The sequence below is a fragment of the Opisthorchis viverrini genome, assembly GCF_000715545.1.
Source record: "Opisthorchis viverrini unplaced genomic scaffold opera_v5_47, whole genome shotgun sequence".
In the NCBI taxonomy this organism is placed as follows: domain Eukaryota; kingdom Metazoa; phylum Platyhelminthes; class Trematoda; order Opisthorchiida; family Opisthorchiidae; genus Opisthorchis; species Opisthorchis viverrini.
In genome coordinates this window covers 1,941,854-1,955,420 of record NW_008751702.1, presented here as the reverse complement: position 1 = coordinate 1,955,420, position 13,567 = coordinate 1,941,854, and the positions used below count along the sequence as shown (strand labels likewise).

At 44.4% G+C, this 13,567-nt stretch overlaps 1 protein-coding gene across 1 annotated transcript; it reads right to left on the bottom strand.

Moving 5' to 3' along the window:
* Positions 1-6,259: 6,259 nt before the first annotated feature.
* On the bottom strand, positions 6,260-13,259 carry T265_03308 (hypothetical protein; the record flags this gene model as incomplete). Its single annotated transcript, XM_009167754.1, has 3 exons — positions 6,260-7,410; positions 8,533-8,762; positions 12,858-13,259. 3 exons carry the CDS (start codon positions 13,257-13,259, stop codon positions 6,660-6,662), a joined length of 1,383 nt encoding a protein of 460 aa, XP_009166018.1.
* Between the last annotated feature and the right edge of the window lie 308 nt (positions 13,260-13,567).

Here is a 13,567-nt window from a genome sequence, read left to right as displayed (position 1 = left end):
ACACAAGAATCTGGGGTGTCTGAGCCCGCCATTCTGAAGTTTCTTAGTCGAGAAAATCCGAGAGAATATTACCGGCTGACACTTGCTGCTCTTGGTCGTGTGTTGAATGTGTTAGAAGGCGAAAGTAAGATCTATCAGACACAGCGAAGACAATATAAACTCACCTAACAGGCATCGTTACGTCACAAACAGTGCTTTGTCTTCAATGTATGTACAGTTTTCGGTCATTCTTTCCTACTTATTTTCGCGATTGAATAAAGTTTGTAATATGGAAGGCCCGGTTTGTTGTAATCCCGTTGTAGTCGTATATCGTGCATTGGATACTACTAGAGGCACCCCATTTTCCTTCAACTTCTGAAGCACTCAAAAACGTCGGATTGTGGAGTTTGGTATATTATAACTGAAAGCATTACGGGGAAGAAGGAGAGAACGGGAAAACTTGACAGCGGTGTAGGGGGGATAAATAAACTCAAGACAGCAGGCAGGAAGGGTCGACTGGTCCCCGTAGAAGCGAAGGTCAATTGGATAGATCATCAGAACCCTGGACGGGATGGAGTGGTATCACGAACGTTTGGCACTCGGTGACAGGGTCCTCTTGTCGTTGACTTTCAAGGGGACGTTTACACAATCCAATAAGTCGGCTTTATGCTATTCACCAAGGGTCAAACGTCACTTCATGTACTGTATGGAAGAATAGTCGTTCGTGTGAACACTTCACATCTAGAGATCCGAAAATTCTTCGGTCAGATGAAATACAGTAGCCATAATCTGGTGAGTCGCCGCATTGTTTTGGTGGAAAACCACGGACCCTAAACGACTCTCTGGATTCGAATAATGAATCAAACCGGTCAAGGTTCTTATGAGTGAAGCAGATGTTCCCCATCTAGAGTTGCATCACCAGCATCATGAGCTCGACGAACCTGCAACCAGTTGTGGTGCCTAACGAACCGTAGAACGAAGAATGAAATGACTGCAACAAGTAGAATGGGGAAAAAAGGAATTTTCCTTTGTACGTGTTCTTCATGTATATAGTTTTTTCCCCGTTTGCCAGTTTGACCGGTCGCGATGTCAACGTTCCGAGTAATCCCACAACTGAGATATACCCTTGAAAGGAAAGAGGCCTTCCCTGCGGAGTTACATATTGAAAAACACCAACTGAACAGTTACAAACTATTGGACAGGAAAGCAAAACTCTCATATGCATCTTGTTGATAAAAACTGTGTATCCGTCTTCTTCTCGAACGCGCCTTCCTGGACTTTCCTGGATACTTGTTGACTATCACTCAAACGTAAGCGAATGCTACAAAGCGATTCCACAAATTGCGTAATAAATCTCACTTTTCAATAGACGCGAAGCGGACTTACGAGAAAACCGCATACTACTCGCATGCTTCGTCAGTAGTATCTACCGTTACACCCTTACGCTTACGGCCAACGGCAATCTGAAAACCGGGTTGATCGGCTAGTTAAGCAGTCGTTTTCATCACTTTTTTGCTTTCTATCTCACTTTGAATCACAGTCCAAATAATGTGCAACATGCTAGATGCTGGATTCGGGTAAAACCTGTCCCACCCAACTCAATATGTGTAGCTAAACAATGGTAGTCAGAGTGGAGCTCTGCGCGTCCAACATTCTCCAATGTACCGAATCACTGCAGACACGTTTCTTCCAGATGTACGCGATGCTATGAAGACAGCTATTTCTAAGTGTATACAGTAGGGGAGCGTCAGGTTGTATATCCCTATAACAAAATGGCGCCCACCACTGCGCAGTGAACTCTGGCCTTTCGGAGAAGGGCGGATCTTCCCCTGCAGCCAATTTGTATTCGGGGGCACGAGTTCTTGTTGTCTCTAGTGACTAACGACAAAGTGCTGAGCTGTTAAAACTCGATGAATCGAATGTGAAAGTCGGAATAAAAACCAATGATCACATCGCCGTCCACTCTCGTTTGAAGAGTCTTCCTCCTGTCCTGATGCAGCTGCTTCGGTGAGTTCGCACCAAAGAGGGGAAGTATCTGACTAGAGTTTCGCTCATATTACCAGTACATATTCCTGGCCGTTCCTGCTTTTTACTTCCGGACATCCGGTATATGGCGTGAGCGTGTTACCACGATTCTACCAATGTACGCTGAAAAACTTCGTGTGAACATTCAGCCGTTTTCACGCTTCAGTGATGTGATAGGTTTGCTCAACGAAGGACCAATAGCTCTCCTGGTTGTGTCGATCGATTGCCCCGCTTGTCGGGAAACTCAAATCCGGTGCTTTCCATTTGGTGTGGACTCACCAGAATAATTGCTCAAGGACAGGGTCATTTGGAGTTGAATTCCAGAAATCTAGTAAGCACCTGCAACAAGATGGAAATGTACACCATTGACATCTAAAAAGAACCTCGAAAATGTGCGAACAAGACGGATGATACCGATTTGCAAGACACAGCCGGACTAGGGTGCAAGCGGGTTGTGATGAACAGCCGTCGTAGTGCAACCATAAGCGGCTATCGCAAATCGCGTTGTCTGATGTGTATACTGGAAGTAGGTTATTTACGGTTCCGTTTCCAATAGGGCACATCCGATCTCGCAAATCGTTGATCAGATGTGTATTTGTTCCCTCCTGACTAGGTCACTTTCCATCAAGCTGTGGAAGCATGTGTGTAGTATTGCGATGCCGGAGATACCAAGGCTGGTTTGGACCACGATCCACCATTTGTAGCTCACAGTCTAGATGACTTATTCATTCCCATCTTGACCACAACAAGATGTCTAACGGTCTTTGGCGTTTCATTTTCACACAGCAATCACCGCGGTCTGTCATCATCGCTTACACCTCGCTAATTCACGGGTAAAATTTCGTTGCTATCTCCATCGTCGCCGAGGTAGTACAAGAAGATCTGAGTTTCGTTAAAAAAACCCAGTGTTACAGAAACTCTACCCAAAACGACGAAATTGTGAAACAGTGTAAGAGTGGATCGATAGCAGTCCTGGTTAATGGACATACATCCGGAATGTGGAAAATCTTGCTAGTTCCGTGTACCAAACACTACTGATATGCGCAAGAAAACGCCGGTGAGATAGAAGAAACAGAAACTGAGCATCGGTAAGGTAAAGAAGCCTGAGTTAATGGATCCAGATCGAGTTTTCGCTAAATTTCCACGGTATTTATGTAACAGGCAAGGATGAAGGGTGGACGAAATGCCAAGGCTAGTATCGATTCAACTGACCAGTTCCGGTTGACTCGCTCAGTCTCGCTGGAAAATATGGTTGCCCTGCAGGATATACCTTTCTGTAGTTGAAGACAGTAGTGATATCGGTCTAATGAAGATCTATACTGTTTCCCGGCATGAATCAGAATTGCACCATCTACTCAATTGGAAAATGTCTGGGACTGATTGGGAAGTCATCGTTTCAGAGGGGTTTGGTAAACAATCGGTGGATTTATTGCTGGGCAACGTTTCGCTTTTGACACAAAAGCTTCGTCAAGCCAAGTGAGTAAGTAAGTAGGTTGATTGGGATTTAAGGCAGTCAGGGAACCAATACGTGAGATTCCTTATGACTAGTGACTTGATCAGTGCTGGGTGTTCAGTCTGATGTTCCTGTTTGTTGGTTAGTGGGGATGACTAAGATTTACGATAGATTGGTTAGGGGCGATTTGTCTTTATGATGAACCCCGACTATTCGTCCTTGCTTTTTCAGCCTAGGACACCTTAATGACAACCGAGGTGAATCATCAACTGAAGCATCCTGAAGCGGATGATTAACGAACCAAACCCGATCAGAATTAATCTGAACCCCCTCACAATCCACCAAAGCAAGATTTTGACAACTTTACTAACCGACAAGAGCCGTTAATTGACACTCAACACTGATCTAGTGTGATAATCTGAAGAGGACTGACTTACTGATTGGTTCCCCGTCTGCCTTATAACCTAGCCACTTTGGTGACCTGCTCACTTTGCCTGATGAAGCTTTTGTGTCAAAAGCAAAACGTTGCCCAAATAAAAACAACCGAATGTTTATCAAGCTTTTCTGAAATGAAGTGATCAATCCTTTTACGTGGAAACTGGGCAGTTTGTTTGGCTTACAGACCGAGGATGAGAATTGGGTAGGCGAACCCACGTCCAGACATTGCTGACGAATGCTGTTCATGTGCTGCAGCAAATCAAAGCCAACTCAATCTTCTTCAGATGGAAGGAAAGGAAAGCGGAAATTCGGATACAAAGTATTGTAGGATGCCATCCGAATACGAGATATTTTGATATTGGTCGTCAAGAATCCATGCTCCCTCATATGTACACCTGGAACTACTCACTCACCGACGCGTCTGTGTTCCAAGGTTTCTTTATCCCAGCGCGAAGTCAGACAGTGCTTCATTGACAAAACTATACATTCGCCACGGGCGGTTTCTGCTTGAATGGTGGTCTGCATTTTATTCTGAGTAAAACCACGTAAGTAGGCACTGTCCTGCAAATTCGTTTGCTATCATTTATTCTGAAGTCCAGTTATCAGTTTGTCTAAGCGAAAGAAGGTGGGCTGACTTTCAGCTTCTTCTTCGCAGACCAATGAAGTACCAGTGGAATTCTAAAAAGAATGACTTCTTGGAGGGTGCGCACGCTACCATAACTGGCATCGAAATTCGGAGTTCGAGGTGTGATTTCCACCTGGATGCAGACAACGAGGCCTATCACATTAAACATATAGTGTATTCTCGAGGTGACTGAGGTCAGCCTACGGATGGATGACGGTAGCGGACGCCCGAGAATGCTCTCCGATGAGCTCCTGTACGCTATGTGGCTGGAACGCAACCCACTGGACAATGCCTCGATTCTCTGGTCTATGTAGAGCATGTTTGAAAAACAGACTCACCAAACCGTCAATCTGCTGTGAAAAGCTGCAGTTCGCCGAAGGACCTACCGCATGTCACTCCTGAAAATATGTTTCCATAGTTTCTGAAACACCATCGGTGCGCGTAATCCAAACGTCACACTGTGGGCGACTCTGGAGAACCTGAAGACCGATAAATTACCCGATAGCAGACTCTACCACCGTGTGCACTGCAGCACGACGTTGCTCGCACGTTCTCACTTGTCCATTAACTAGGTCATTTAAATGCATCAAGCAGATTGTGGCATGGACTGCTCAGAATCGGTCGAGCGGTAGCGAATACTCTCTGTGCAGGCTAAGGAAACCTGAACAATGCTGTGCGTACAGGACACCGGTGGCAAGATCGATGCCTGCGTGAGTGTCACAATCCAATGCAATCGTAGACCGACCTGGAATTGATGGATAGAAAACAGAAGAAAGCACGTATACGTTAACTCAATAAGCGAATTCGAAAGGAGTAAACGAATAGCTTCCCGGTAGTGTGATACCAAGCAACATTCCCTCAGAAGATCATGCAGTAACTCCGAATTTGTAGATTTACCAATTTGCATGACTTGCCGCAATTCCCGATGGAAAGTCTGGCCACATTGACGCATTTCTCAGTTTATGCATGAACACCAAGGCTTGCACTAGTAGGTTGTGGATCAAATACAGGCACGTGGCTACAAGTCTTCACTCGTTAAACATTAGGCTAGGTTGACTGAGCAGGTATTTCGACAATATCGATTGGATCTTTTTTCTTTCGGGATAATCCTACCGACAGGTAGTGTCTAATCGATATCCCTAGTGGTCTCAACGTACAGAAACCTATTGCAACAGCAGATAATTCCGTAGCTAGCAAAAACGAGCGCAATCAGCCCTGATTTGTTTCGGGAGGAAATTGCTCTATCACGCTACGCCTCTAATGTGTACACATCAGGAGGAGAGTTGAAAATCGATGGACCAGCCGGACTGAGTTCTTATCCTCACCGAAACCAAGTCCCATGGAGTGGTTCTTTTAAGATAATTCAAACAGTACATACCTGAAGTATAAGGTCAACAAAAACTCGAGGGTTGGGACCAAATCTCGTAAATGAATGTGAGATCATCCAAACGGCTTGGGAAGAAATAATGGTTATCCCCCTAAACGTATGCTTCTGCGATGGCGGAATGCCAGAAACACAATGCAATTAGATCACGAAATTCTGGTGTTGACAACATAACGATAGCTTCCCGGAGCGTCGTTAGTACAGCGTACTTTGCTCGGAAGTATGGTTATGCGCATTTCACGTCGGGTCTTATAAAAACGATCACATTTGATGTACTACGGACGAGAAGAGTTTTTTTCCACGTAGCCCATAAATCCTTCTCATGAACATTCATAGACACAACAACAGGTTGTATGCCGGAAATCGGAGATAAATGCAGTATGAAGTGGTATACGTGAAACAAGGTGCTAATACAACAGACGACAGTAAACGGAAAAAAGTGACGGTTTATCACAGCAACGGTACTGAAAGTCAATAGTGTAGTGGGGAGTGTCGAATTTACACCTATTTGCCGTCAGATGAAATGACTAGGACGTTTGCAACAACAAAACCGACGACGTACGGGGCGCTAGTTGTTTGAAAGACTCCGAGAGATATAGCAAAACGTGCTGATAGAGAGGATGGATAAAATGCGGTTACATAGAGTGTGTGTAGCATAATAGGGAAACAAATGAAAACTAATAGCCGATCTCAGACAATGAAGACTAGTGTATGGTATTGCACGTACGAACAGGGAAATGACAGTGCTTCAGAAATTACACGGCGGAAAGATCTTGCATCTCCACATCCGGATTTGTCTCAGGGGAACGGACAGCAATAACCGCTTCTGTTGAGTGAATCAGACAGCATTGCGCGGGCGTAAGTAGCACACGCCTAAAGTGTGCACCAACCAAAATGCACACGGATGGTTTGCAGGCGGCAAAAATGGTATCCAAAAAGTGATCGACCATTGTAACCACGACAGGATCATAGTGGATATAGTCTTCTGTGGTCAAGACGTGCGACAAGAACTTTGGTAGTTTGAACAAGAGTAGCAAGAGACCAATACAAACAGCAGTAACCACATTGGCGTGCTCTCGTGTCTCGTCCACGTGAGGCAATTCGAAAAAGAGGTAAGCTAATTCCTCTTCGATTGGATCTAGAGCCTCGGTGGAGACATGCTTCATTAGCTTCCCGCCCGTATTCGACGGTGGATTGTGTACTGACGGTTGGTCGATGCGTACTTCCGGCGTGATATCCGCGGCAGATTGGTTGCGAGAAGCGTGTACAATTTGCACTGTCGGGGGTGCTATGCGTTTGAAAGCACCTTCTTGACACTCGGAACCACAAACCCCTGTGCGGCAAACACAAGCGCAAGCGGTGTCGTTACAAAGACTGGCGACTGCCTTCCACTTTGAGGTATGCAAGTTCAACATTTTACTGACGACCACAGAGATGAGCACACCCACAATGAGGTACGGTAGGAACATTTGAAGTGGTACCTTGAGCCAATGGTACATCAAGTTCCTAGAATAAAGGTCAACAGGGGAAAAATTATTCGCTCGTATTGAAACAGACCAAGCAAGGTGTATTGTGCGCACGTCAGAATACTGATCATCGGCGAGAGAACAACGCATGAACTAGGAAATATTGTTCGAGAAACAGTGATGTGGACAGAAATTGAAATAATTCTGGAATGAAAAGCTAACAATTTGTTGCACGTTATAAGCCATAAAGAGCAATGCGTGGTGCAACATCAGCCGGACCTTAGACGAGGCATAGACGCATCAGTTCCCATGCAGAGGTGGCGGGCAGATGGAAAGAAGCCTTATTATTATAAGATTGTGGCACACAACCAAACCGAGGAAAGGCAATGGACGGACAAAAACGGCCGATGATTCAACCACATGAGACAGATGGTAACCACCATTGGATGAGTTCGGCTGCACCTAAGTGAGCTATGCAGAAATGGCGTTCTCTTTTCCCGATATAGTGAGGCAGCAACCAACCATAGAAAGAAATTGAGTATCCCATAACATCCTTCGCGTCTGTCTGCGTTAGCTCCTAGTTTATGTGGAATTCCAAGTAAAAACACGGTTGCCGATCACAATTAGGCTGGTTAAGGGGGCCGAACATATCACTGTTTCTGGAAAAGCCAGTAACAATTTTTACTCCCTGATAGCACGTCAGCTTTTCATCAACTTAATGCGGGCATCAATCCATAATCAACGACCGAGTATTGCTGCACATTGAACGCTTTGCAAACAACTAATGTGTACAAACAGGTGAGATGTTTTTCAGCAAATGTCTTCAAGAAGATGCATACAGGGGACGCAATTTCAGGGGTTACGTTTTTTTCGAATTCACTCGTCTTTGGTTTGACATAGTCGAAACTTAGTCCTGAAAGTGCGAGGTCCGAAGTTCTTAGACAAACGAACAACATAAAAAGGTAGTAAATAATGTAAACCGATTGTCTGTCGTAAGTCACTCTTTTGTTTTAAATAGAGATTCACATATTCGTGTGTTAGAAAGGTCGTGTCTGGTTTTGAAAACAGGAGCGTCATACTGCGAGTACCCATAGTGTATCATCATGAGAACCTATGGGTATAACAGGCGTTGACTTGAGGAAGTACTCCAAGAGAAACGTACTTGTACAGTGAAGTTCCCCCAACTGGCGTGAATACGACGCGCACCACGTCCGTTGAGTTGAATTCTTCCAGTCTGTACTCCAAAAATTTACAGCCAGAATAAGCCACGCCAAACGCGATCAGAGCAGCGACTGACTTGAACGCTTGTAACTGGGAACACAACAACTTGGCTTGACAACCGAATTTCAGATACATCAACCGATTGGCTAGCAGCGCTACAACGAGCCAAACCTGCAGTTAATGGTAAACGACACAAAAAATGAATGAGATGATAAGTGTTGAAAGCCCAGAGGGTTATAAGATAAGTGGACGGAGCTAACATGTCGACGTGGATTGACGCACTACCTGAAGGCCACGATCAGTTTACAGATTGCTTTCCTGTCCTCTGGATTCCTTTCGTCTGGAGTGTTCTATACATCACATCTTTTCGAGTCATGAGCGTGGGGGACCATGACAGCTTTAATCGCTGTAGAATATATCTCCCGTTGGTAGCTGATGATGCTAGCAACCGACAATGGCACCAAACACGGAAAGCCAAAACGGTCCATAGAGTGTCACTTGGCGAAAAAGTGATAGAACTGGATCGGTGACCAAAGGATTTCCAGGCTTACCCAGTACCATTGTTCGTGGCAGTTTCCAGAGAAGATAGGGTAGAATTGTCGGCAATCTCTAGAATGACTAAACCTACCACAACATCATGCCACGATACAAAAATTAGTCGAGTTAAACTTATCAGAAGCGGTACAACGGATGACAACAACTGCATTTTTAAAGTATATTTGCCCCCATGCAATGTACAAAATATAGAAACAGAGAAAAGTGTGTGATCCGGACCTGATGTGTGATACTAACAGATGTAGAGGCAGATAAATTGATTCCTTTTGTGTACATTTCTTTGAGCATACTGTTTAGACAAAAGGTTCGGTTTGTGTCTTGAATAAATACGCACTAGAATGAGATGAACATTCTCTATTTCCTCGTCCTTAACTTCCAGAAGTCTGGCAACTGACTGATGTGAGCCACAGACAAGGTCATGTGTAATCCGTGAACAGCTAGTTGTCCATTAATTTCAGCTGAAATTCGGAGCATACCAACAAGAAAACCTTAGTCAGGGAAGAGAAAGTAAGGGTACTGACTTCCAGTGAGACAATACGAAATGAGATCGTGAAGGTATCTCAGGAGACAGAGACACCGACGTGTGGTCACTTGAATTACTAGCTGAGCTGTCACTCTTCTATATAATAGGGCCTGAAAAACACAGTCACCAGTTTATGAATTTCGATAAAGTATCCGTGATTATTGGACAGACTTTCTCTCTGGATAGACCCTTATTGAGGTCATTGTTAATCGATGTCTTGGTGTGGCCCTTCCCGAACGAGGTGTCTTTACTAATAAAATTCAATTTCTCTATAGGGATTTCAAGTAATTGGTCGGACATAAGAAGGACACCGACAAACTACGATAAACAATGGTATGGTGAATGCGCCAAGGAAGTTCAACTGCAATGGAGAAAAGGTTACACCATCCTTTGAGAATCGACCGTAGGCAATTTGGAGAAATCTGAGAAAAACGACCCTTGTGACTTCGGGGCGGGTCTATTCAGAGGAATGAACATAGGCCGCACGACTTTTCCATACCTCAGCCGATACGTTTTCAATGATATTACGTTGTTTTGAACGGTCAGTTAAAAAAGAGCTTGTCTATTCAGAAATTTGGTATCAATGGTGTTTTATGAACTGGCTAAATCCTACAGATACTGGCTACAGAGGATGTGGACGAGTTTGGTTGCCATGAACTGTTGGCTCACTGAAAAGTGTTTGGGATGGCGCGTCTGTTTTTTCGCTCGACCTCCTAATCACCATACATGTTCCCCAAAAAACTGCACCTCACAGTAGTGAATATAGCGAATGTTGTCAGATTGTTAAAGGGTGTTGTCTTTTTCAGTATATCTATCCATTGAATTCGTATGAAGAAATGAACCCAGCTTTTTCCACATAGTCAAGAGAGTTAGTGGTCACCGAACACAACACAGAAAAGGCTGAACTGACAGTTTAGTGCACATCTACTTACCCTAAAAACGTATGGAACAAGTGATCGCATTGCAAACAGAATGCGATCTGTTCAGAAAGGAAACCCCTATACGAGAGTTCACTAATATCGGGTCATCGGAAATAAGCTGAGTGCGCGAAGGAGTGTAACGCCTGTCTAATTACAATCTCGTTATTACAGATAAACTGTCTGTGGCCGGACCTTAAAGCGTCTAAATATCCACAGAAGGACACAGGTTCCGAGTTCTCTAGATATCCAAATTTGCCACTGATAAGGATCCAGGCTGTCATATGATATTCACCATGATCCACTGTAGAGATTATATGGCAACAACCATCAGGTAAACACTTGGTTTCGAGTGGAGCATATCCATCGTTGAATGACATCGAACGAACTTATTCCCGTTATTAGTTGTCAGTGTGTCTGGGGGTATTCTGCCCTACCAAATCTGGTGTGCAGGTATTTCTCTCTAGATAGTATGCTGCGGAGGATAAGAAAATACTCCCTGATGGATTATATGAAGGAACTCGTTCGGCTGCAGCACCCTTTTGGTGCATAGCTTCCATGCCACCCGAAAGACGCACGAAGGCTGAGATACTGATAGGTTACCTAGACAGGAGCAGTCTAGATGCCGACGTTGGGACGGACCTTCCGGTCAGAAAGTTCACGCCTTAGCCAATGAGCTGAGCTCAAGCTGCATAATTGCACACATGCATTTTGATTGAAGGGGTTCAAACTAAAGATACATTTGTACACAAAGCGGTACACAGCGGGACGACGCATTTGCGTAGAGGACCTTGAGATACGCAGTTATCTTATCCTGTAGGAAGAGATCGAACTGATTAGTCCACATATTGGTTGGCCATGTCCATCCCCATTTTCGTATTTAAACCACATAAACTTTGTTGTTTTCAGTAGGCGGCTGGTGAAATCAAAATGAAATATTAACATTCCGCAGTCTATACCACCTTGCCGTGATAATGTAACAACTGCTGAATTCTTGTGTTTCCTTTTAATCAAATCGAAGGCCAGGTCTCAAAAGTACGTGCTATTAAAACGGCCAGTCCAAGTCGTATGTGTAAGAATGCATGGATGGTCTGTCGTGTCTTCATAAACAAAGAGGCTGGACAGATTACTCGGAAAAAAGAAAGTCAGAAACGTTAAGAAATCGTCCAGCTGTAACACCCTTTCGGTACCTAACTGCCATGCCACGCGAAGGAGGCACGAGGGCTGGAATACTGTCAGGTCACCCAAGCCTAGACAGGGGAAGTCGAGTGGCAGAGGTCGGGTTCGAAACACAGACCTTCCGGTCAGTAAATTCGCGCTCTAACCAATTGGTCCATCTCGTCCCCGTTAAGAACTGGCGCATGTTTGGTCCTGAGTAGCTCTAGGAATAGTTCACACGTAGAGCAACAAACAATGAGTATGAAATCGATCGTTATACTTCCATCGCGATGCAGTGTGGACGACGGCGCTACGTCGAAGTTTTCATTAATCTACCATTATGCGAGTCACGAATACCCACGCGATTCAATCAGAAGCTTATACTTCATGTTAATTGGAATTTGATTTGTACTGTGGATGACACTGATTGAGACGTGCAAAAACACTAAGCACTAGAGGCCAAAATATTTAAAATGTCAACTGAGACTAGACTTCTACCCGGAAGTCACGGAGAATAACAAAACAAAGCCCGTCAATATGCCGCCGGAGTATATCCTGCTGTCAAATATGGTATTTTCTCAAGAGGCGTAAAGGGCGAATCCACCAAAAGTCCTTCTGATAACTAGCTCGTGCGCAGCCTGAGGGGAACTTTAACGGGCCTCTTGAAAACGCGGATGGGGTATTTTCGCGTACTATAAGAACAGTGAAATTCTGAACCGTGAGAGTAAGAGTTCAGTGAAGCGAACGATTCTGCTTGGTCCCGATGAAGTTCGCTTCAGAACATTGTACCGCAGATGACAATTCACGAAATCAATAGTCCGGTAATTCTACGGAAAAACCTCGTCAATCGTGGTAACAGGTCTATATGAGATAACTACGCATTAGAGACTGTCATTAGCATCGAGTTGACAAGGGCGTAAAAACACTTGGATGAAAATATTCAACTGGTGTGGTATACTTCAATGTGCACCTTAATGAATGGTGAAACTAAAAACAAGTTGTGGCTGAACAATCACCCAAGGGACTCTCGATCAAGGGGGAGAATGTTGGGATACATAGGTAAGCCAGTGCTATGAAATCAGTAGAAAGGAAACCACTGCAAATAGAACCTACCACAACGAGCTCACACATTTGCATCAAAGGTAAACCAACTGGAACAAGGCGAGCTGAGAAGCGGGCGTATGAAACCATTTGTTCCTGAAAGTCACTTGTCATGTAACGAGAAACCACCATGACCAAAGCGAGGAACAAATAGAGTAGATCTAACACGGCCATGGCAGTCAGGTAGACGGTGGCTCCGGATCGATTCAAGCCCAGATTGTATGCTGGGAGCAGGACCAAGTTACTCACGATCCCTCCGAGGCACAGGAAGAAACAGGCAAACCCGAGCACGTAGTGGTTCGCTTGACTCATTCCTGGATGGTCACACAAGTAATCGTCATAACACTTGGAGTGGTTGGAACGAAGAGATTCAATCAACTGGAAAACTGAGGCATTCGGTGTTAGTCCTTCCATGGCGGTCGTTACGAAGGTACTAGTATAGAAAAAACACAGGTAAATTGGGATACACGTTATGGGTACCAGAGATATGTTTAAACATACTACTAATACATTTGCAAATTAGATTGATGTTAACGGCAGACTTAGAAGGATCGTAATCGAATCTCTCGCTCACAGTAATTTCCTGCTAAACATCGTCTCATGTTTCGGTTGCAACGACCTTCAAGGGACTAAAGTGTTTTTCTTGATACAACACTGCTTATAGTTTTAGAGTAGTAGTGTATTATCAAGGAGAATACTCCTAATGTCATTTGACATCGTTT